The sequence below is a fragment of the Erithacus rubecula genome (genome assembly GCF_903797595.1).
Source record: "Erithacus rubecula genome assembly, chromosome: 14".
Lineage (NCBI taxonomy): Eukaryota > Metazoa > Chordata > Aves > Passeriformes > Muscicapidae > Erithacus > Erithacus rubecula.
In genome coordinates this window covers 19,341,763-19,367,063 of record NC_136666.1, presented here as the reverse complement: position 1 = coordinate 19,367,063, position 25,301 = coordinate 19,341,763, and the positions used below count along the sequence as shown (strand labels likewise).

At 40.0% G+C, this 25,301-nt stretch overlaps 1 protein-coding gene across 1 annotated transcript in view; it reads right to left on the bottom strand.

Moving 5' to 3' along the window:
- The window catches only part of IQGAP1 (IQ motif containing GTPase activating protein 1), a 48,195-nt gene extending 24,896 nt beyond the window's left edge, over window positions 1–23,299 (bottom strand). Inside the window, exons 1-15 of the mRNA XM_079317792.1 lie at window positions 22,753–23,299; window positions 20,899–20,998; window positions 13,662–13,818; window positions 13,207–13,284; window positions 11,506–11,582; window positions 10,056–10,123; window positions 8,905–9,018; window positions 8,347–8,525; window positions 7,627–7,717; window positions 6,961–7,124; window positions 5,827–5,911; window positions 4,642–4,805; window positions 4,106–4,266; window positions 3,436–3,560; window positions 130–293 (exon numbers count right to left, since the gene is read on the bottom strand). Of these exons, the coding sequence (XP_079173918.1) occupies window positions 130–293; window positions 3,436–3,560; window positions 4,106–4,266; window positions 4,642–4,805; window positions 5,827–5,911; window positions 6,961–7,124; window positions 7,627–7,717; window positions 8,347–8,525; window positions 8,905–9,018; window positions 10,056–10,123; window positions 11,506–11,582; window positions 13,207–13,284; window positions 13,662–13,818; window positions 20,899–20,998; window positions 22,753–22,804 (1,779 nt within the window). The 5' untranslated portion in view covers window positions 22,805–23,299. The remainder of the gene's footprint in view (window positions 1–129; window positions 294–3,435; window positions 3,561–4,105; window positions 4,267–4,641; window positions 4,806–5,826; window positions 5,912–6,960; window positions 7,125–7,626; window positions 7,718–8,346; window positions 8,526–8,904; window positions 9,019–10,055; window positions 10,124–11,505; window positions 11,583–13,206; window positions 13,285–13,661; window positions 13,819–20,898; window positions 20,999–22,752) is intronic.
- Between the last annotated feature and the right edge of the window lie 2,002 nt (window positions 23,300–25,301).

Genomic DNA, 25,301 nt, shown 5'->3' with positions numbered 1-25,301 from the left:
AGATCAGCTGAAGATATGCAGAATGCCCACCTGTCCTTTTCCAATTTTGATTCCTGACTTTCAAGACCAGTAGGAATCCAGTAACACTAATGTAAAGGTCTTTCAAGAGGTGCATTTAACTGCACTCACCTGTGCTTTCTCTCGCTTGGCTCGAAGTAGTGTATCCTGGTAATGTTGTGCTACCTTCGGGACTACACCCTCCAACTTTGCTGCAGGAGTCTGTAAGGCTTGAAGAGTCTTCTTGGTGTCCCCTTCATCCAGAGCCTCATTAATAAGACCAATTGCCAAAATCCCTAAGGAGGAATGCAAAGGGGGAGAAAGACAAAGCTCCATTCTTAGTCAACAATAATCATAAGCATTGCTCTAGAAGAAAGGTGTAGTTAGTCCTTCCTAAATCAAGTAACAGCCCAGAAGCACAGTATTTTTAAGAGAAAACATTATTTACTATTAAAGAAACCATGGCTATTTCTTCCCCTCAAAGTAGTCACAATTCTTGAGCATTGTAATTAAAAAAATAAAGTTTCAGAGAAAGAAACCCAAAAACCCAGGGAGACCACAATCAGGGACAAAACAGAATCGCCAGACACCTAAGCTCAGTGCTTCTAGAAAACCCAAATGGCCAGAGTTCACAATATCCAAGGTTCTGGCTTCTACAGAAAGAAATTTTCACATGAAACTAAAGACTTGCATGGAATACCATTTAAAAATACAGTAACTCCATATTTCAAAAAACTCTTTTATTGGTAACATAAGTAGTATCAGCTGTATTAGAGAAGTAGATGTTATTCAAGTACAGTAAAATTTACCATTCAGCAAAATAAAGACCTTACAGTTAGCTAAACACAAACAGAGTCTACATCTGTAGCAACTGTGTCCTGACAAATCATTAAATAACTCAGGTTGAAATGAATCTCAGAGCTCATCTAATTCAATTGCCTGCTTAAAGAAGGATTTGTTCAGTGCAGAATAAAGAAGTCTTTTAGATAAAAGAAAGAAGCTCAATGTTGGAATCTCCAAATTTGGTTATTGTATTCAAAGATTGTGACTCTTCAACATAAGACTCACAAAGCAGAAGTTCATATAAAAAATAGAACATCTGTATATTTGGATGGAGTAGAGGTGAGGGAAAAATATATGTTGAGGACATTGTAAAAACTGCATCACTAAAATGATGGCATGATTTCTACCAAAAAACAGAAACAATAATTTAAAAAAGGGCACAGGAAAAAAATATACATGCATATACAAATATATATCTATATACAGACATATAGATAGAGATATAAATAGAGACACAAAGACAGATATCTACAGATACAGCCACAAAGCTTGAGGACCTTCTCTGACTAATTTAACTTATTCACAGAGAGAAGATAAAATATATCTTTGCATAAGGGCATATACAAAGCAGACCAAAGAATTAGGAAATTCCCCAGGAGAACAATTTACCTCATTACAGGATTTTCTGCACCTTTTTTTACAGGATAAGGAGCATTAACAGAAACAGGATGTAGGGACTACACAGACTTTCAGAATTCCACTGTGACCTCTTACATAGAAAAGATACCATGAACCGAGCCCCAGGGTGCCACCCCCAGGGTGGTGCCCCGTTTGTGCAGTTCCAACAAATCTACTTATGTGACCCCAATAAGAAACACAGTGTCTATTTGGAGATGCAGGAAACAAGTTAACCAAGATAGCAAACTTTTAATTTAAATGTTAACCCTCTCTAGAGCATAAGCTTTGCAAAGCGAAACACACTGAGTACACAACAAGGAGTGGCAGAAGACATCTGCTTGTCTCAGTGTACAACAAAAACTCTAACATCACCTCCATACTTGTGACAAATCTCTCCCACTTTATACTGCAAGTCTTTGAGCATTGCTGAGATATTAAATATTATAAAACTGCAAATATTACAAAGATGGCTTCAAAGTTACTGTGAAACCCAAGACGTTTTCAGTATTGGTCATAAACAAAAATTAAAAACCCTTAATGAAAACAAGGAAAAAAAAAAATTAAACCATATGAAACAGAACATCACAAGGGTCAACTGAAGAATAAGTTCGTTTAATTTTACCATTTTCAAAGACTCCTCTACCCACACTCTGGATTTTAAGTCAACTAATACTGTCTTTGCAGAAAAAGAATTACTCCAATTTTCTGTTCTGATGAAATTGCCATAATAACACTCAGGCCTAGTCTTTTATCACTGCTAAAAGACTGCTATTAACATAACTACTACTGAGAAATAGAAAGTAAAAAACATGCAGGGCTATAAGCATAGAAATTATGTTAACACTCATTCACCATTTTCAGCTTGCATCAGTAATTTTTTTCCTTCATGAGTATGTAATTTTCAGCACTCACACTTGCTGCATAGAGTGGCTTGGGTTGGAAGAGACATTAAATATCACCCAGCTCCAAGCCACCAGCCACGGGCAAGGCACACCTTCCACTAGACCAAGAAGACTATAGAGCAGGCTGCTCCAAGCCCCGCTGAACCTGGCACTGCATATGGATGTATACACCACACCTCTTCCAGTTCTCTTCAACACAGCACTAGTGACCAAACGCCTGTGCGTGAGTGCAATGCATTAGTGGTGATTCCTCAATCACACCTTTTATATAAATACAAACGAAAATTTCCATGCTCCAGATCAATAAGTCCTCAAGGGAAACACTGAGCAGTGCAATTGCAGGACATAAGACACACAGCACAGTTGAAGAATTAGCTTCAGAAGCGTGGTCATGGTGAGAGATCAAATATCAGTGTCCCTGCACCCAGAGAACTGGAATCTCACCAGTGATCTGTGTTAGACACACATAACTTCTGAGGGTTTTTGCACATCTTCTGATTAGGGAGCTAAATACTGGGAAAGTAAAGAGACCAATGCAGATAAAAAGAATTAAAAGGAATAAAAGGAAGAAGAGGAAAACCTGAACAGGGAAAAAGTTGCCATCAAGAAAGGATAAGACTTCAAGAAAAATATCTTCTATTGTATGCAGCAAATTAGAAAGGAGGATGAAGCACTCCCAAGACAAGGCTACAACTGACAGAGATTTTGGTAAAACTAGCTTAAATTTGGAGTATTGAAGCAAAATGAGTAGATTCTAGACTAATATCCTAACCACTGATACCAGACAATGCATTTTCAATCCAAAAAAGGGTTGAAATTTACGCTTGAAGGATTAATAAACAGTTTTGAAATACTGACATCAATACCACAAACACAAAGGACTGCCTGATCTCTCCATCAACAAACAGTCCTGCCATCAAGACTCTCATATTACAGATCGCCAAGTCCTGTTCACAACTAAGATTTTCCTAGGTATCTAGCATACAATACAGGTCAATCAATAACTTCTTGTATTGACATGCATCCAATTTTAGCACTCCGATTGGTCTAGCACGAACTGAACAGAAAAACTTACTTTCATGTTCTTCACGCACAACTTTATTCACATGATCAACACATGATTGGATATCATTCCATGTGATAAATTCATTTCCTTCTGCACTTCTTTCAGCTTTCAGCTTCACCAAACCATCTATGTACCTGTAAAGAAACAAAACCCAAACCCAGTAAACATCACACTGCAACAAGCACAGGCAGCACACAACCCAGCACTAACAACAGCACACAAAGTGGGAGAGGTAACACGAGGGCTGAAACTGAAAAGGGGGAGAGAGAAATGCTTGTGCGTGTGGAGGATGTCAGTACAAATGTGAAGCCGGTTCAAACAGACAAAATTGCCAAACAGAAAAAAGCACTGAAACACTGAATAGGAGTTCAGGGCAAAGAAAATGGTGGATGAGCTGGCATGAGTACTAGTGACAACCTAATGGTATTACAGCATGGCTTTAATGTGAAATCCATGAGAAAGCATTGAGAGATTGCACGGGAATCAGACCAGTAAGAAACAGCAGTTGCAAAAACAAGGTGCAAGAGACAGCAGGGATTAAATTCATACACATTCATAACAGCAACCCAGGATAATACTGTAACAAATAATTTAAAATTTAAGAGAAGGAAAAGAAAATTCATGAAGTCACAGAATATAAGCAACATCAAGGACAGGTACAATTCCTTGAATTACTCACCTCTGCGAGTTTTCATCCTCAATGTTTGTAAGGCCTGTGACAGCACTGCTTAGTTGTTTCCACACTGTATTCATATCCCCTGAGTCCAAAGCCCTGTTAATCAGGGCCACAGAAGACAGCATCTCTACAGCAACAGATAGTTCTGGATGGGTGAGGTGACCCTGCATACGAAGAAGACAACAAATTAATTATTTTCGTTCTATACAAACCATTGCTGAACATGGAAAACAGTGGAGCAGCTGTCAGAACAAACATGTAACAAGGCAAAGGGACATCCTTTAAGACAACAAAGCAGTTACAAAACAGAGTATCATAAACAAAGCTAGAGCACTAAGTAAGAGACTGAGGTACAAGTCTTAGAAAGCCAAGCAGATCAAGATTTAAGCATTAAACCACATCAGAACAGGCTGAACACCAAAGCAGTCCTGTGAAGTCTCAAGACAGGTTTGTTACAAAGAATGCACTTAAGAAAACAGACAAGGTAGAATCAGTGATCCACACCAACTTCCAGAAATAACAGAGAAGGTGATACTTACCTCAGGGCTCTGTTGCTGTAAGGTGGCCAGCTCTCTTTGGTAAAGATCTGCAGCAAATGCATAAACCTCGGGTAACTGAGCCTCTGGATTCATCATTTCTGCCACAGTTTTCTCAGCATCACCCATTCGAATTGCTGAATTAATTCTGGCTACTGCTGCCAGTCCTTAGAAATTCAAAGAGCATAAAGAATAAGGAAGGCAGACAGTTGAGACTCCCATAATAATAGCACTTCTATTTTACTCAAATACTTAACTGGAGAAAGAATAATACCTTAACTGCAGGGAAAGAGCCAAACTCTCAGATCAATACACCCTCAGTTAGTCTTCCATTACTGAAGACAATTAAAACACATAATGCTTAATACTAGTTCACCTTTTTGTCTGGTTATCAAGGGACTGTTTGACCATTTCAGTATTCTGATAGAAAGAAGTGTCATTGCAAATTTTTGGTGGGTGAATCATACCAATTTTCTCTTCCTTTCTACCTCTGTCCTGCTCAAGGCAATAATATGGGCACTCCGCAGTGGGTACATGCTGGTAACTTAAAACACCACAAGTAGGTAAACAAATGTGGACTTCCATGCCTAAAAAGTAAGGTACTTTGATGGAAGCTGCCTACTTAATTCAGCATTTGCTATTTTCCTGTTCTATTTTAAAACCTCTCTCCTCAAATCTCTGGTAGTCTCCTTTCCACCTATCGCAAAGTGAATTGCTCCTACACTGTAAGAGAGCCCTGTGTGGTCTCAGAAGCATCTATCAAAAAACAATCAGCAAATTATCTACATTTTATGTGCTAGCTGATATTCAGAAATAGTAACGGTTCAGTAGTTCTGTGTGAATGATCAGCAAGTAAACCTATCTTTCACATCTCTTGGAGCAATCCAGATTTACTTCACAGATCCACAGCACAAAAATTCAGAAAAGTATTCTATAAAAAGAGGTTATTTAAGGTGGATGCCAAAATTCTATGTTTCTTAATTCAAACTATATGCTATTATCTCCAGCCATGTTGTAGAACTGTGCAAATAATTAGGGCAACAAATTCTCTTTAATGTTCTTAGCAGCTGCAAAGTACTTATAAAACATTTATAATGACCATTCATAATAGACTCAAATACTGTGCTGCCTCATTTTCTTGATCACATCCACGGTGACTTTGCTGCAATAATTCCTGCTGATCCTTACTTTGCTGGTACTTTTGTGCTGTCCTGTTAGCAGCATCCACTCCCAATTGCAACTCTTCCTTCTGCAGAGGACCTGTAAGGCCAGCCTAAAAAAAAAACCAGAAACTGTAAGGGTGAAATAATGCCAAGTTAATTACAAATACCTCAATAAAAATACTCCACTTGAACTTAAAACAGAAAGAATGACATATACATAAGGAAATCAGAAATCACTCACCAGATTCCTAGTTCAGGTGCTGAAAGATTATATGTGTACAACCTGATCTTGTTTATATCAGAACTGCAGTCCCATGAACATGAAGGCAGCAATTAAAGGCAAGACTGCTTCCAAAATGATAAAATATTTCAGACAAAAGGCACAATTTTGTGGGAAAAGACTCGCTGCACACAAGCTGCGTGTTGGAGTGAGATTAGCAATTGTGCAATTTGGCATGAAATAATCCATCACACAATGTTGCATTTTACCTGTGAGCAACTATAGCATTGGCAGAAGACCAAAATGGACAACATGCAGCTTTGGCTTACGCATACACGCTTCTTGGACTATATGATACTACACAAATACAAACAGAAAATGAGACTGAGTAACTAGGGAGGCAGGAGGGCTTTAATAATTGGGGTAGCATCACAGAATCACTGAAGCTGAATAAGACCCTTAAGGATCATTGAGTCCAACCATACACCTAATACTGCCAAGTCCGTCACTAAATCATGTCCCTAAGCACCGTGCCTGCAAGTTGTGTATTATGGCATTCTCCACAGTGAAAGTAGTTCATGCTTATCTAATACACGTTTATAAAACACATTTATTCACATTATTTTGGCACTGACAATATCAAAATGAGGGAGGACGCACTTTAATTTTAATAGTCCTATACACATGCAAGTGGGTAGTTCAAGGTTTGGTCAATTATATGTACACCTACATACAAACATTATACTGGTCTTTCACATGCAAAGATAGAAGCTAAATAATAGGCGTACTGAACGCTTCCATATCTTAACATTAACTTTTTCTAGCCAACACTAAAGTGTAATGCAGGTATATACCAAGTGATTAGTACTCAGTTGTATGGTGAAAGGTGGGAGCAGGGGAAAAACTTCACATGTCAAGGTAATCTGCAGTTTTCCATACCTCTTGTTTCTGTTGCCTATCACTCAAAAACTGCTTGAAATACCAGTCACAATTTTCTCGTAGCAATCCTCGGAGTCCCAGGGCTGGTGTTGCCAAAGCTTCATACAGTGCTAATGCATCTCCTTGTTCCAAAGCCAGGTCAATCTTTGATATGGCTGTGTGTGCTAGCAACAGTAAAACAGACTCTTGAGAAAGTCCGATAGTTTACACAACCTACTGCTCAGAAAGTAATACTCTTAGACCTGATGGACAGCAAGTCAGGTATGTAATCCAAAAGGAACACTTCCAAAGTCAATCATGAAATCAACTATTAATTACTAGGTTGAAAAACAGGCTAATGCTTGGAAATGGCACTATTCAAGATGAAGAACTGAAGGGCCCAGCAACATGAACAATACACTTCCAAAAGGAAGGGTAACAGAAGTCTAGTGAATTAACCTTACAACTATGTATTAATAATGACTAAAAAATCAAAACAAGACCATAATCAACTAATAACAACAAAACCACACAACTGAAGAAAACTGAAACACCCCAACACTAAAACAATCCATAAACACAGGGGATCTGCCTTTAAATTTTGTCAGCATTATAGTAAAAGAGGAGTGCGGGTATCATTTTTAAATACTCCTTTAATTAAGACTATTACTACAACATGATACTTACTGTTCACTTTATTGATGTTTCCCTGAATCTCAGCTTGAGTTAAAAGTTCTTCATACACATCTCTCTCTCTATCTGAACTTTCTGAGGCAATCTGAAGATGAAATAAAAACCAATCAGCATTTCTACAGCTACCTTCTCCCTTACAGATCTTGTAACTAAAAAGGCCAGGTAACTGTTTACCCAGAGCTGTGATAGATCATACCTCTACACATGCAAAAAGAAGCCCTAGACATAAATACATTCAGAGTAACTACAGTCAAATTCTGATACAGACAGCTTAGAAATATCTTATTTCAATTTAATGGATTCTACTGAACACATAGTAGAGCTCCGGAACACAGAAAGCAGTATATAGAGCTGGGCAGGTGTTATACAGTGTTCCAAAGCAACATGGACAACTTCCAGCATCAGTCAGTTTTGCTCATCATTTCAGTGTTAGGAAAACACATCTATGATATCTAAAATGTCAACATAAAAACACTGACAGGAATTTTGTACCTATGTGGCCCATATTTCAGACAGCTAAACAGATTAATGTAGCTAATTATTGCCTGTTTTCTGCAAGCTAGATTACTGGGGAACATAATAAAATGCCCCAAGGAGTAAATCCACCTAAGACTACAAATATAGGACCTTAACACACATTCAGTGAATTCCCCACAGTTTACACTGCAATACAAAATAGCAATGCATGCAAATACTTTGAAAGAACTAAGCTACCCTATTTTTAGCATTCTCCATCTTGTCTTGTTTTGCTCTGTAGAGTGTGGCTTGGTAAGTGGATTCCAGTTGATCATCCAGATTTATTAGCATGGCATTAGGGTTCTTCATTGCTGTAAGAGTGTCAGCTGGAATCTGACGGTCAATTGCTTCATTAATGGCGATGACAGCAGCATGCACTGAAAAACAAGTCACAGTCTGCCAGTAAGTCCCAAATAAAACAGCACTGTTAAAAATCAAGAATCCCTTATTTGAAAAGAGAGAAAAAATATATGAAAATTAACTGGAAAGCAAAAGAATTACTAAAGTATCTTATTCCATCATGGCTTTGTGTTGATGAAAAAAATATAGCAGCTTACTTTCTAATTACAATATTTTAAGTAGTCAAATCATGCTCCAGAAAACAAAAATACATAAAGGAAGAATAAAAACATCTTCCCAATTTTCCTAAAGGCCTATCAGAAAGACTGTTGTGCAAGGCTTAAAACCTGCAGCATTAAAACCAACACTTAACTGATCTGCCAATTTGAATAGCAAAAAAATGCCATTTTTCCTTACGTGCAGCTTCATCCACAGAAAGTTCATTTGCAAGAATTCCTCCAATCTTGCTGAAGGCAGGCATCTGAATACCGTACTTCTCCAGTTCAAGCCTCATATTACTGATTTCCTCCTCTGAAACAATGTTAAAATAGTGTTAACATGGGTTTTTTAATCCATTAGCCCTGCTATACTAACTGGTATTAAAAAGAAAAAAAAAAGGACAGCTACAATAGATGACAATTATTATTTTAATATATTGAATATAACTCAACAAATGAAACCAAAGAAATGAAAATGCTAAGACATTATGCACACTTTCCTAAAATCTACATTTCTCCCAGAAACTCGTATACGGGAGTATTCTTTAGTTTTTGTTACTAGAAAACAACGCAAAAACTCTTGTGAGTAGCTGGAAACAGGCTCCATTCTAAGGTACCTCGACTGTGGTTGCCAACAGGTCAGGAAAATGCACAGGCAGTAGTTTAAGACTTTTTCTCCCCACAAACAGACTACACTGAGAGAAGTAAATGGAGTGCATCAACACATGTGGTTGCTAAATACCATACAACGTTAAAAGTGAGTTAATAGCTTAGCATTTTATAAGTATAATCAACAACCAATTTGCAGGGAAATAAAGTTTATACACCTTTTAAACCAGATGTGCGTCCTCGGGCAAAAGCGTCACTAATGCAAAACATTAAATTTGACACTTCCACAAAACTAAGGAAGTGAAACTTGGAGTAGGTGTGTGGACACACAACTTTGTGCTAGCATCTCCTGCAGCAGATCAGCTGTCAAACACTTCTTCCACTGATGGCACCTCTAAACTGTCACAGGAGGTCAGAGCCATGTACTAAGTTCCAAATTGAAAACTCTCCCAAGGAGATGGATGCAAGGCTTAAGCATATTACAACAGTGACAAAAGAGCTAAGGCATTGTTAGTTATTTGTGAAAGCAAATGATTGCAGAACTGATGATGCCTGGCTCAGAAGCTGGCAAATGAAGTCTCTTTTTCTTAAATTACTAAAACTCCTCACAGCCATTAATTTATAACTTTATTTACATTTAGGATATTGACACTAACAATCCTCAAATTGACCTAAACAAGTGCTCAACAACTGATCTAGAAGGGTATAAGATACAGGCAGCATATATGAATGTTTTTTTACCTGTGAAGTCTACCTTGCCATATAAATCCTGAATCTGGGGGGCAAGACCCAGTTTAAAAAGGTACAGGCTAGAAAAGAAAATAAGCAAATAATTAGAACTAGTCATTTTTCCTTGTTCTGACATGATACAAGTTTAGGAAATACAGATTCAAGGAGATGTAAGCCAATATAACAGTTGATAACCACCAAGAGAGTGAGCTGACTCTTCTCTTCCCTCCCTTAGGTGAAAACTAACTGGCCCACTACTATGAAGTCTTCACAGAATTACACAATGGTTGAGGCTAGAAGGGCACTCTCAAGTTTGTCTTGTTCGAGCTCTCCTTTCCAGTCAGGTCACATGGGATGAAGTTTCCCAGGATTGTGTCCAGATGGCTTTGGAGGATCAAAACAGTGGAGACCCCATGTTTCAGAGCAACCTGTGGCAGTCACTGGTCACTCTCACAGGTAAATGAGACATTTCCTAATGTTAGGAGGGACCCTCCTGTGGTTCAGATTATGCCACTTGCCTCTTGTCATGTCATGGGATGTCATCGAGAAGAGCCTGGCTTCACATCTCGTTTGCATCCTCTCTTCAGATAGCTGCACATATTGTTGAGATTCCCATGGAACTATATGTTATATAGGCTGAATATACCCAACTGTCTCAGCCTGTCCTGATAGCAGAGATCCCCTAGTCCATTAATCATCTTAGTGACCCCTCCTTCAACTCTCTCCAGTATGTTTGTGTCTCTCTAATGCTGGAGAGCCACGAACTGGACCCAGGACTGCATGTGTGGCATCTCCAATAGTGAAGCCTTCACTAGGCTGATTCAGCTTACGAAAATGGGGTTAACGTATTCACCTGCAGCCTGATGATAAAAAGGAATTGCAACAAAGGCAGGATGAACCCATATACCTGTGTTCAGACAGGTCTGGGAAAAGAAAAGCAACTCCTAGTTTTTGCTTGTCATGCCAGCTCAATACAGATCACAGAATCACAGAAAGGCTTGGGTTGGAAGGGGCCTTAAAGCTCATCTAGTTTCAACTCACTCCACTGCCACAGGCAGGGACACCTTCCACTATCCCAGGCTGCTACAAGCCCCGTCCAACCCGGCCTTGAACACTTCCAGGGGTGGGACAGCCAAAACTTCTCTGGGCAATCTGTGACAGTGCCTTACTATCTTTGGGTTAAAGAATGTTTAGCTCTGCTTCAGGCAGCAGAGAGGGCGGGAACTGGAATGAAAATGTAGTCAAGTATCTCAACACACTAGGCTGTTTTTTTCCTTCAGAATCTGATTCGGCCACTGCCCAAGGCAAAATATTGGCTTCATGGATCTTTGCTGGCCTGATGAGATTGCTCTGCTAGAAAACTTGCCCTCATCCAGCCTTCAGTTCATCTGTCTCTCCTGTCACCTTCCAGCTTTGCAGAAAGATTTCAGAAGCAATCAGATTTCTATCTAGTATTCCTTACCTGAGTGCATGAATACAATAGATACAGCGTGGCATGTTCTTGCGATCATAGATATCTGTTGTTTCTGGGTAGAATATCTAAAGATAAAACAAAGTTAGCAGTCTGAATTATATTCACTCTATACAGCCAAATAATATCAGCTCAATTCTTCAGCATTACACTAGAGAAACTGCTCGTGGAGCAAAACTGTACAAGCTTCTCTGCCCTGGACCAATGTTTCTCCTACTCGAAGTGTCAATGTTTCCTTTTATTTCTAATACCCAAATCAGAGCACCCCTCTTCCTGCCAAGTTCTACATATGCAAATGTGCAGAATCTTTCTTTTGTGTGTATACCAAGATACTGGTCATGAGGTATTAGTGAGGAAAGCAAAAGGATGAAAAAAAGAAGAAGAGAGGAAAGAGAATTTTACTTGGATTAAATGTGGTTGAGAAACAAGAGGAGAGAGATTCAAAGGGAAACTCAGACCAGCACTGAGGTGCTCTGTATTTCCAGTTAGCTGGACCCAAAAACTTTCAGACAGTCTTAAACACAAAGCTCTTAAAAGTTTAACAAAAGAAATTGATATTGAAGTTTCAACTATTTCAGAAGTCCCAACCTACTATAAAATAATAAAGTATGTCATTTTCCAGTTATTTGAAGGCTCCTTGCTGTCATCTCTGAGCACAAAAGAGCACTGCTCTTTCTGTAAAGGCAAGTGCAACTGAATGACCCTCAATTCCACAGCATCAGTTCCCTGGCTGTTCTGCCTGGGAAAATACTTAAAGCACCCATATCTCTTGTAAATGTACTGAATCCCAGCCCAGTTTCTTCAACATCTTATCACCCATTTACTTCCACCCAAAGCCAACCTGCATCTTACCTCATACCTGGCATTTAACGTCTCTCTAAGTCCCTCCTCATTGCTTTTCACCTAACCACCCTAACAGCATATTTCAGTATTTCCTAATCCCAAATGTGTTTCTGTAAGATTATCATAGATCCCAGGAAAGCTCACCTAGTAGATCACAATAATTTATTTTAAAATCTTTGCCAAAACTGAAGTGTTCAATTTGCAAGCACGTATGCAAAGAAAACATACATCAGATTGAACTACACAATGCCAGTTTTGGTGAGACTATGCATAACATGGCTCCAAAAGCCTTGACTATCAGCTCAATGCTACTACAGTTCCATATATTTTCAGGCAACTGTGTTTATTAGCTCTGAGAAGTTTATATGGCCATTTCTCTAGTCAAGTCAATCATTTATATTTGATCAAGCTACACCAGGAACATTTCAACTCAAAAATGTAAAAATTTCATAGGAAAATCTGCAGAAACAGAGAACAGAGCAGTTTCTTTTGTGCTGCTATGTTTAGCATTGATTTCTAAAAAAAATTCCACAATCAAACTGTAGCCTGAATACTGCTCAAAAGAATGCATGGCAAGAACGATGTAATGCAGATATCATATCAGATAAGTAATATCAGGGTTATGATACACAAGGAGTAATTATTTTGCTCCTAGTCACTCTCACTTAAGTAGGAGAATGAAATCTTTCACCACATTTTAGAAGAGAGTTTATATAGGGACATAAATCTAGAAATTTAAGAATTAACTAGAGTAAGCGTGCTGATTTTTTTATAATGGCAAATGCTTCCGCAGAATGCAAAGCTTTTCTAAGATTATTTATTTATTTGGATGTACAAGACAGAAGTTACCTTGGGGAGACCAATCTCAGACATGGCATTCAGCCACTGGATTACGTTATCTGTGTGTCGGAAGTGGAGACCAGTTGCCTGAAATAAAAATCGGCAGAAACAAGAGGATGGGCAGCAAGAAACAAAATATCACGGCTGTCAAGAATAGCAGTGAGTTTCATTAACATAGGTAACGAAAACAGCACTTTTGCAGGAAAGAAGTCTGAAGTCTTCCATATACACTTACATTGACTGTTCATGACAAGTTACTTCACCTAAGTGCAAGCTTAGGTATAAAGCTAAGAGTACATCCACTCCCTCATTTAACCATTGTTCTAGAGTGAAGGCAGAATTTGTCAGATAAGACTAATGTAAATTAACTTTCTACTTATTTTCTCACATTACCTCCATGTGTAGCTCCATATTCCCATTTTAGATGTCTACCTAACAAAGCATTCATGGTGAACAGCACTCACCTTATACCTAGTCTGTTCCCTGTCATAGATTTTCTTCACAGAAACCACTTTAGGGGAGAAAAAGTTCCCAAGTTTTGCAAGGTAGACTCCATTTCTCAATCCTTCTTCCAGCTCTGTTGTGGCAGGCAGCTCCTCATTCAAACAGGCCTCCATCCATCTCAAAGTGCAAGAACAAAGTTGGTCACATGAGTATGTTTCCAATTTGTGAACACAGTGCCATGCCAAACAAGCCTCATGCTGCTGCTGCAGTCATACTCAAGCACACTATTTACTTAGCACTAGGGGCTGAAAATGGATGTAACACTGAGTCTGCATCATTAAAATGCTAAACTCAGTAACACTTCAGTCAGAATATTAAGGAAAAGTACAGAATTTATCAGCCAGAGTTTCAAAAGTAATTAAGACACCATCATGTTCTCCTTCAGCTCATGACTTTGTACCAGTCTACACACAGTGGTCATCGTGTCCTTTTAACTAACTTAAATCTTCCCCTTGTACACATTTATCACACAAGCATTTCTTTACTCTCATTATTTGCTAGTTATTTCATGACTTTGTGTCACCTGCTTAAGCTCTTTTAAAAGATCTCACAGAGAGGCCCTACAACGTCCACAGAATCCTAGAATGGTTTGAGTCAGAAAGGACCACGAAGCCTATCTCATTCTAACCCTCTGCCATGAGCAGGGACACCTTTCACTAGACCAAGTTGCTCAGAACTCCATCCAACACTGGTCCTGAATACTTACAGGGATAGGGCAAGCCACAGTTTCTCTGGGCAAGCTTCTCCAGGTGCCTCAATATCTAAATTGTTAAAATTTTTTCCCTAAAATCTAATCTAAACCTATCCTCTTTCAGTTTGATGATGATGTTCTCAAGTCTTTCTTCCTACATATCTTCTCCCACCCTACTATACATTTAAAGAACGGGGAAAAAACATGCAACAGGCATTCTTTCCGTCATAACTCATTTTCCCTTATATTGTTGCCTTCCGCCTCATTTAATGGTATCACAGATCTCATGACAAAAATAAAGATTACAGCAAAACATTTTGAAAAATCACAGTTCTCAAAACAGAGGTGGCACCTTGATACATACTTCTTCTGTACAAGCTACTAGAGGTTGTAAACTGCAAGCTCAGCTACAGTTTCTCCTAAAAACATTTTAGCCCTTCTTCTAGTGCAATTCCCCAAAGATGTACCAAGGAAAAGACGCATGGTCGCTGCAGCACCACCAGCAGAGGAAAAAGTGGTGAGAGCAAAAGGGCAGCACCTTTTTTTTTTCCCCAACAGTGTCTGCATAAACTATCCAAAAGAATGTACGAAACTATGACTTAAAACCTTTTTCACTGCTCATTACTGCCAACACCACAGGTATGGCATTTTTCAGACTAACCATACTATTCATTTTTTCGAAAGATTAGGATTTCCATACTCCAGCAGATCATTCATATGTAGGGGCAATCTCAAATATTTTTAGTGCAGTTACAAACATAGACTTGGCAGGCATTTTCACAGATGGTTAAGAAGAGAAAACTTGAAAGACAGCCTCAGCTCTTCATCCAGTTCACCTGAACAAGGGCATTAGACAGCCATGGGAAAAAACCCAACAAAAACTCTACTTCAAAATAACTCATTCTACCAACTCTAAACAAATCAAGGAATCACCTCAGATATAAAAAGATCTCCCAGAGAGTTAACAACAGCAAAGTAAAATAAATTTACCACATCAGAAGTGTCCTCCTCTAGAAAAGTAGGCAGGTATTTAAATGCCTTTCAGTAAGTTTTTTTACAGATGGAGAGCTAGGAAAACAAGTACTGCCCACAGCTAAAAGGTCTCAGAGCATTCTCATTATCCACACAGGCATTTTTCAGTCCAAAGATACAAAAGAGCAAGAAACTAATGAGTAACATAGGCCAGATTTTTCCCAGTGACCAATGTATTCTTCCTGGCAACATGCAACTGAATACTGATACTCTGGCATTAAAATCTTTCCCTCTACCACTCTACACCTCCTTAAAAGTAAATATGAGGTTCCTCTTTGCTCCCTTGCAAACCCTGCCATCAACCTGTAAAAATTCCCTCAGCTGCTCTTGCTGATGAGGATACTATTGCATTTGCCCTATTTGCCAAAAAGATTCGTCATTTGTCCTGGAGAGCTTTCAGATGAGTACCAAGCCTACAGTCAAGAGGAACATAATTATCAAATACACAGAAATCTTTTGCAGGCTAATTGTCTTGATCACTTAGCATTAGAAACTAAATAAGCCTAAATGCTTGGAAGCTACAACATCACTGAAATTACCACACCTTAGGACCAACTTGATTTCTTGTAAATAAGGGTTATTAAGAAGAACTCCAAAGTACTCAGCAGCCAAGAACTATTAGTGACACCTATTTGCTTTGGTTATTTTGGGCTGCTCTCTTCTTACATTACACACAGTATTCATTCAGAAAGCACTGTCCAAAAAGAAAAATCCTGGTCTCTGAACAAATAGGTGTTTCTTTCCTCCTGGCTTGCCTTTCATAACTATTTCCACTGAGTCATAAAAGAAGTATCCAAAGTGAGGTAAAGATGGTGGTACTCCACTATTGACTGTCCTTTCCATACCTCTCTCCACCCACTTCTCAGAAAAATACAGTTCTGAATGTGCATTCCAAGACACTTCCAGTCCAGACAGCCACTCCCTGCCAACTGCATGAGGTCATACAAAACAGTACAGGATCTGTAGAGAAATATCTCAAGTCCAAATAGGAGCTGATAAAAGCCCAAATAAAGTGGTAAGAGCTAAGTATAAGTTACTTCAATTTACAACTAGTGATAATAAAATATTATCTATGAATACTCCTGGATTACAATTTAACACAGCACTTGCATTGTATCTGAAAGAAGCAGAAAACAAACAAAAAAACCCATCACAAAACAACACATACAGAAAACCAATCCAAGCAACCAACCCAAAACCAGTACCTGACCCAATCTGCAAGTGGAAACACTGATGAAAGATATTACAGTAAAACAACCTGACTTCTAGATAAGGAACACAAAAATCAGGTCTCAGATGAATATACCCTTACCATTCTGTGAGCATGAACTGGCAACAGAACAGAGCATATTCTTACATTTTGATCTGCACTGCCACAGCTTTTCTATTAGACTACCGTGATTTGGAGACAGAAAAAAAAAGGCAAAGCAATCCAAACAAACAAATGAAAAAGACAACACAAAAACCAAAACTTTAATTATTAAACAACACCTATTAATAAAGCCTTTTTTCTTCAAGAATGAGGCATCTAGTCCACAGATAGTAGAGGAATCCCTTTATTCACAATCTTCATTTTAACTCCAAATTTAATTTCAGTCCTTCACAATCTTGAGCAACTTAGTTACACTCTGCTTCCCTTTCTCCAACTAACAAGACTTAATTCCTGTTTCACAAGACCATTGCACACAATTGACTGAAATAAAAAACCACTAAATAACAATAGAAAAACAGTGACTGAAAAAAAAAAACAACTAAACATGCTGGAATACCATTAAATAAGTACAAATTATTCCTCTAATAATGCTTCTGATGCATGCTTGTTAGCAGACAGGTCCTGCAAACAGCTATAAATTGCCATAAACTGAGCACAGAAGTTCTCAAAGTTACTGCACATGGGCCATCACATCAGACAGTTCAGAAATTTAATCTTTTCTAAATTTCATATTTCAGTACAAAATTAGGGGCTAGCCAATTTTCATCTTACTTTCTTCTAAAATTTAAAAAAACCCTACTTTGCTTCTAGATTCCATATCGCTTGTTTGGTTAAAGGGATGACAATGCAGATCAGCATGTTGTTAATCACATTCTTTTAGGTGCCTTTATGTTGTACGAAAAAAAATAATACAAACTAAAGTGATTGAATGCAATATTATACTGTAATCATATAACATGATTATGGAAAAGAGGACAGGAGTCACCAAGTGTTCTCCAGCTGCCTCCCACCCTGCCTTGGCTACCATCAGCTTTACAACGTTCACCTTATCAGCTTCTGAGTGTGATCCAGAGTACACCAGCTACCTTTCTGTCCTCTTAGGTCCTCCTCTTCTCTTTAGAGATACAACTTCCAATCTGACCTTCTCTCACCATGAAGAAAGATTATTAGCCCTCTCACAGCTCAGAGAGACTGTTATCAATAGCACAAGCAAAATGCCACAGTATACAGATGCTATGCCTCAATTACACTACTGGCAAAGAAGTCAAAATAAAGAAAATCTCACATCAAGGGCATTAATTTCAAATACACTGATCTTTTATAGTTCTTGTTTAATTGCTTCTGTTAAATGAACTCTCTACCAACAAAGCAGCCAAAAGCCCTCTTCTAGACTGTACTAGCAGTAATAAATAAAACCCAAAGGGCAATTTACATAATAACTTCTCAGGAAGTAAAGAAAAATTCCTGGAAGCAGACAGTGAAATCAAGCCTTTGCTCTCCCTTGTATATCAATTATTAAACTCAGAAGAAGTCTGCTCCCCTCCTGGTCATTTAATCTTTAACTCTTACATTAAGTGTTAAGGCCTTAACTTTAGGAATCAGGAGCTCCGACTCACATATACATGAACAGCCTTTATGCCACTAAGCAAACATAGGTTATGGGTTGGATTAAGGTTGAGGCTCTCCAAGGAGACCTTCCACTTGAAAAAAAAGTGCTCCAACCACCAAGGTGGATACAAGGAAGCCTGTACACCACTACTTGAATTTTGAGCAACACAGCTGTTGCTTCATTCCTTACAAAACACACTGGCAACCACTAGGCATTATTTGAAACATCTCAAGGCTCACCCTGAGATAAAAGTGAAAACTTTTTTTCTGATAAGATGTAGCAAAAACCAAATGCCCAGCTGCTCAACGTCATCAGTATCGAGACAACACTAAGAACTAAGAACTAGAAGCTAAGAACTTCAGAGTCAAAGCCAATTTATTTAAAGAGTAAGTCCCCATGATTAACAGAGTTAGACAAAAATATTTAAGCTGTTACTGTGGAACGTATTTTTGTCTGAGGTTTTTTTTTTTAAGATCTGAGCATGGAATTCAAGAGAATCAGCACCTCCTCAAGCATTTATTCCAATGCTGATAACAGGAAGAGTCCACAAATGAAGGATTTGGGGCTCCTTCAAGCTTGGACAGTTACTACAGTGTAACTCATCTCTCCCTGTTTGCCCAGCATTTGCTGCTAAAGACTCTGGATGCAAAGGGAGAGAGTTATTCTGAAATGTAGTCAGATCTTACTAATTAAAATTCATACAAGTTTGCATGGAAGGAAAATTACTATCTACTAGTAACTAAGCACTCTCTGTGAAATTACAGTAGTGATAATTCTCATAAAGCATTTAAAGGACTACAGCATAAACTGCGTGCTTCCCATCCCTTCAAAAATATACTATACATTCTTGGTAAAATTAACATCCTGGAATTAAATCCTTTATATTCTGCCAGCAGTAAACTTGTACAAACTCAGCATTTCCTCATCAATAAAGTCACTACAGCTGAACATGTCTGCCTTGCAAAGGAAGAATTACACAGATTCATACAAAATTCATCATCAAGCCAGGGAAAATTTTCTGGCTCTTAAACCATATCATCTTTTGAAAGACAAAGGGAGACTTAAGTGTTCAGTGAGCCATGACAAAACACACTCTCAGCTGTGTCGAACATGTGTTTATGTATGTCGCACTCCTATTCTTCACATACAGTATGTAGGATTTAATGTGTGCAAAAGTATTTTTTAAAATTGCAACAACAGGACTTCACGCATTCATTTTAAAAACAGTCCTTTCTGCTTCACAGTATCTACTGTGCTCTGATCATACTTTCAATTGTCTGAGTGAATATATACAGTATGTTTATATGCTTACTAAATGTGGAGATTACACACATGCTGGAAGACAAGAATAAGATAAAAGTTATTTATAGTATTTTAAACAAAAATCAGGAAAAATCTAATGCAGCAGGATCAAAAGAAGGGTAAAACACTTGGGAAAACACGATAGACCATATAAACACAAAATGAAAAACAAATCTCAGCAGCACTACTTCAAGGTGACTCAGCAAAACTCTACTATACCATAACATCACGAAAAAGCAGATACTATGCAATCATGTATGATACTATCAAATCTATTGGAGTATACAAAATAATCGTTGTGTTCTCTATAAGTATGCCCACTAAAGCCTTGTTGGAAAAGCTTTTTTTCTTTTGGCAGAAAGAGTGCCTGGAGAGAAGTCTGAGCAACCAGGGAAAAGTACTACATTATTAGAGATCTATTAAACAGATGGATGCATGGAGAAATATCAAATTGAGTTCTCAGTGTGCAAGGGATATACACTGTTACAATTTAAATTTGTAAAACATTTCAGTTAGGAGGAAGGGAATAACAGTTTATCATGTGCACTACTAAGGCGGGAAGTAATACTGCACCAGACATATCCAAGTTAGACACCAGGGAGTGATTTAGAATTAAGAGTTAGACATGGTCAAGGCATAAAGGGCTTTTTATCTCAGTATCTAATAAAGATTTTTATGGTGCAATAACTTGCCAAGATGAATTACTCCAAAATGTACGCACATGGCAGATCACATACACAATTTTATGAACTTTGTTAATTAGCATACTTAAGAATGATTCTCCAATGAGAGGTTTAAGTGAACACTGTGACATTTTCTTATCTTAAAGTATTTTTCCCCAGATGGAGTTAATTTTAGTTTACAGGATATGTTTTAGAGGAGGTCTTGGTTTTTCAAGATACCGTAAGGTTTTTCAGCCTCCAATTGTGAGGTCTTTAGAATGTTTGGTCTTCCAGCCTAATAGAATACCAGGACTATGCTAAGATATTAAAGAATTACAAGCATGCATGTTAAGGGTATTGATAATACATAAGAGGTATATAAAAACAAAAGGTAAAAAATCATCACGGCATCGGGAGAGCCCATTCAGTACCAGGAATAACAGAGCAATACAGCTACAGAGCCCTCATCAGGAAGTCTTTGAGAACATTAGACACACACATCAGAGGTCGGTTGCTTTTTCGAGAAGGAAGGGAGTTTCTTTGGTTTTTCTGGTAGGTTGTTTTTTCTAGTGAAACTATATAGTCACCAAGAAATGGAGATGAGTTAAGATGCATTCAAATTATTCCCCACACCAAAAGTCACATCACCTTTTAAAGCACCAGCAGTTTCAAAATCAATTATTCTCACCTCTTCGCTTCCTCCAGATGACAAAGGTATTCATAGGCCACATTCTGGCGCCGCCTTTCATCCATTTCCTCTGCTGTTAATCTCTCATTATCCAAGACAGCTGAAAATAAATAAAACACAGTCCTCAGATGGTTGAAGATCGAATATAACAGAACAGGCACACCAAAAATCAGATTTGACTTCTCCCACAGAGACTCATCATTACTTTTTTTTAAAATTCAGAAAACTAAGGATGTGATGACTTGTTTTTACTAGCCACAGAAGATGCCCCATTTTCTCATCACTGTCACACAAATTTGCCAGCTTGCTTCTTTCTGATTTCTCAAATTGACTGCATCCCTCTTACAATTTCTTAGAAAACAACCCTTGATTTTCTTATTTTCTAGCTTTGCCTTCCTCAAAAGCAGATCAGTGACCTCTTGTGCCCACACCTCTCCTCTGATTTTGATAGCAAAAGATTGAGGAAGGACACAAATACATATTCACATCATCTAATCCCATCTATATCTTTACAGTCCATCTCTAAAACAAGGTGGAAATGCTACTCATACTCCGTATTTGCATGCCATCCTGTGTGCCATCTTCGGACCACACTGTAGACCTACACAGGGGTAAAATGCCTAAATCTTCCAGATTCTGTGTATTCAAAGCCTCAGTGAAAAAGTCTTGTATCCCATACTTACAGCTAAATACATCTCATGTCAAAAAAAAAGAAGAAAAACCCACAGCTTTTTTAGGTTTTATGGACCAATTTGACAAATAGGAAAGGTCTCATATTGTTATTAAGCAAAGGTTAGCTTATACCTAAAATGCCTCCAACAACAATCTACTGTGTGCTTGTGAGACTCCAGCAGGAACGCTGCATCCACGTCTGGAATCCTCAGCACAAAACCTGTTAGAGCAGGCCCGGAGGAGGGCAACAAAGATGCTCCGGTGGCTGCAACAACTCTCCCACAAAGGCAAGCTGAGACAGCTGGGGTTGTTCAGCCTGGAGAAGGCTCCAGGGATACTTCACTGCGGCCTTTCAATACTTAAAAGGGGGCTTATAAAAAGAAGAGGGATATACTGATGGTACAAGGGGGAAGAGTTTTAAACTACAAGTGGGGAGATTTAGACCAGATAATAGGGAGAAATTCTTGAACCGAGAAGATAGTGAGGCATTGGCACAGGTTGCCCAGAGAGGCTGTGGCGGACCATCCCTGAAGTGTTAAAGGCCAGGCCAGACCAGACCGACTGCCGCTTACAGCACCGCCCCGCCACAGCACCACGTTTTCCTCCGCCGTTGATCATTTTTGACGCGGTGTCATAGCACAGGCGAGCCCGCGCACCGGACGCCAAGATGCAAAGCCTCCCTCTGCTCAGCTAGCTCATGACAGCGCAGAGGAGGCGTCCGCCGGGAGCGGCGCTCGGGCCGGCAAAGCGGGTGTGGTCACCAAAAGCGGCGGGAAGGCGGAAGGCAGGGCCGCCCCCGCCCCGCCCGCGGCGGACATCTTGGGCGAGGCGCGGGCCCGTCCGCGGCAGACGACGGCGGCACCGCCCCGTCGCTGCCCCTCCGCTGCCTTCTCCCAGCGCTCATCTCCAGCACTCGGGAAGGTCGTCGAGCTTCGACGAGCTCCCGCGCGGCACGGCGCCCACCTCGCAGGAGGCGCGGCGCGCCGGGGCCCGCGAGGAGAACCGGCGGGGCGCACCGCGCCCGCGGGGCAGTCCCGCAGCCCGGACCCCGCGGCTTCCCCCGTGCCTGCGGCGGCCCAGCCTCCCCTCCCAGCGCTGGACCGCGGAAGGCAAGGACAGCTCGGGCTAGGGTTCCCTTGGCGGCCACGCGGATTCCCCCACCCCTGGAGCCCCGGTACTCACAGCCATAGTGGGGCCGGGACACGGCCAGCCCGTCCACGTCCTCCGCCGCCATGGCGCTGCGCTGGGCCGGGGCTAGCGGGAGCTGGGTGCGGCTGTTCCTCTTCCTGCCGTACCGGGTGTGGCGGGGGAGGAGTCGCCCCTCCGCGCTCTCTCTCCCTCTCCCCGCCCCGGCCGCACCCTGGTCGCCCCCGCCACCTCCGGCCGCCGCTGGAGAGAAATGACGAGTTGCTCAACCCCCTCCGGCCAGACCCAGCCTCCAGTCTAGCTCGGCCCGTCCCGTTGGACTGAAGGACCCGGCTTGGCCGCCCTGCCTCTCTCCGTGGTCCCTCCCTCTCGGCGGGCCAGCGCCCTGGCCCTGAATCTTCCTGCTAGCCTTATTCGTAACACCCTAAAATAAGCTCTGGCCTTAACTCTGCCAGCATATTATGCGGGACACAGCCCAGGTCAACCTAGTCATGACCCACATCTTAGCCTCGCAGCCCAGCCATGCCAGCCCTACTGTGTGCAGTGCGGCCTCATTTGCTCAGCATCCACAGCCCGGCTGCCTGAGGTGCTGCTTTGCCTCGGCCCTCTTGTCCTGCCAGGTTCCCCAGCTGCACTGCCCTTCACAGTGGCAAAATCTGACCTTGCTGGATGCAGCCGTGCCCTTCCATCTAAACAGCTCTGCTCACCAAACTTTGGTAACTCACCTGAAATGTAAGCCACAAGCTGAAGCAAGGTGCCCCAAAACAATAGCAACATCCAGCAGCACTGCCACAGGAGAATCATGCCCTGACAGCTTCCTTCCCCTCAGTATATATTACTGTTGCTTTGCCTATTTCTTGTTCAAGGGTCAGAGCGCTGACAAAGCCACCATGTGTCCATTTTAATTAGTCCCATGAATTTCACTGCTCAGGCATACATTTACTACCTAAACCCAAATTAAGTAATTTGGAAGAACAATAGCCTCTGTTAGGAAAAGCAGCACTAGCAGGTAAGGAAGTCAATCATTCTCATCCCAGCAGTGGATTCAGTTTCAGCTTCCCCAGTACAAGGAAGACATGGACATAATGGAGCTAGTACAGTGAAGTTGATTAAGGGCTTGGAGCATCTGACATCTGAGGATAGCATGAGAGGACATGCCAAGAAGCAGTGGGCAGTTGACTGAAAAATATGAAAGTCCTACTTCAACAAAATACTAAATATTTGTATTCTGAAGGTGATCCAACACTGGAACAAGTTGCCTGCAGAAGTTGTGGAGTCTCTGCCCTTGCAGATAGTTCAAGCCTAACTAGGCATAGTCCTGGACAAACCTGCTCGAGTTCACCTGTTGAGGAAACAAGGTGAGACTAGAGACCTCCAGAGGTCACTTCCAAACTCAGTGATTGCGTGAGCCCATCAAAAATTATATTTACTTACTATATTTACATATGCAACATGCAATACGACAAGAAGATATAGTTTTAAACTGTGCCAGGGCAGGTTTAGGTTGGACATTAGGAAGAATTTCTTCACAGGAAGGGTGATTAGATAGTGGAGTGGGCTGCCCAGGAATGTGTGGAGACATCATCCCTGGAAATGTTTAAGGAAAGACTGGACTTAGTGCTTCAAGTGACAAGTGACTTAGTACACTTAGTGACAAGGTGGTGATCAATCATTGGTTGGACTCAACAATCATAGAGAACCTAATTGGTTAAAGGAAGTCCATAATTCAATGGCTACAGAAATAGCTACATCGGGGAATTCTAGACATAAATTACAAAACAAAAGGGTTTAGAGTGCAGTTAGGGTTCTAATTATTAACATTTGCATTCACATGTGGCCACTTGAAAGTTATGCAATGAGACGACGTTTAATATTTACATGTAAACTGTGGAGTGCAGAACTCATTTTGTTCCCCCTGAAAAACTCATAACATGTTTTGCACCGTGCCACAATCCCCCTCAAAAACATCTAATTCTGATAATAAAAATAAAACACAAGTATTGCATATCAACAAAGAACCTATCTGAACCTCTTCAAGGTTGTTTTCACTGGTACCTATAACAGCTCCCCTGATTTAAAACTTCTGGTGTTTGTTATTGACTCTGCAAAATGTTTTTATAAAGAGTTGTGTATTTATGTGTCTAATATACTGCCTTTCCTGATTCTTGTCTTTTTTTCCCCTTATTGTTGAATGAGCACTAGTCAGATGGCCTTGCAAATATTATAGAGATATTTTTCTCTCATTTAAAAATCTGAGCAATCAATTCTGTAAAAAAATTCTTTGAAGTCTTTGGACTTAATGACTAATCACTAGGCTTCCTAGAGAAAATGAGCACCAAAATCCTTTAAATAAACTACTGTTATCTGTTCTTTTGCAGGGGTTTCCAGACCAATTGTACACTGTGATATTTATGTCAAGGATGCATAACAAATGCCTAGACAAACTCCTCAGTCTTTATTTTGACACTATAAGTTTTCTCAAGAGAAAGACAATAGTTTTATTGTACTCATACATGATAAACAATAATGTTGGGGCTTCCAAGTTACACATAAAGCTGTACAGCTATATAGCTACATGCCCATAT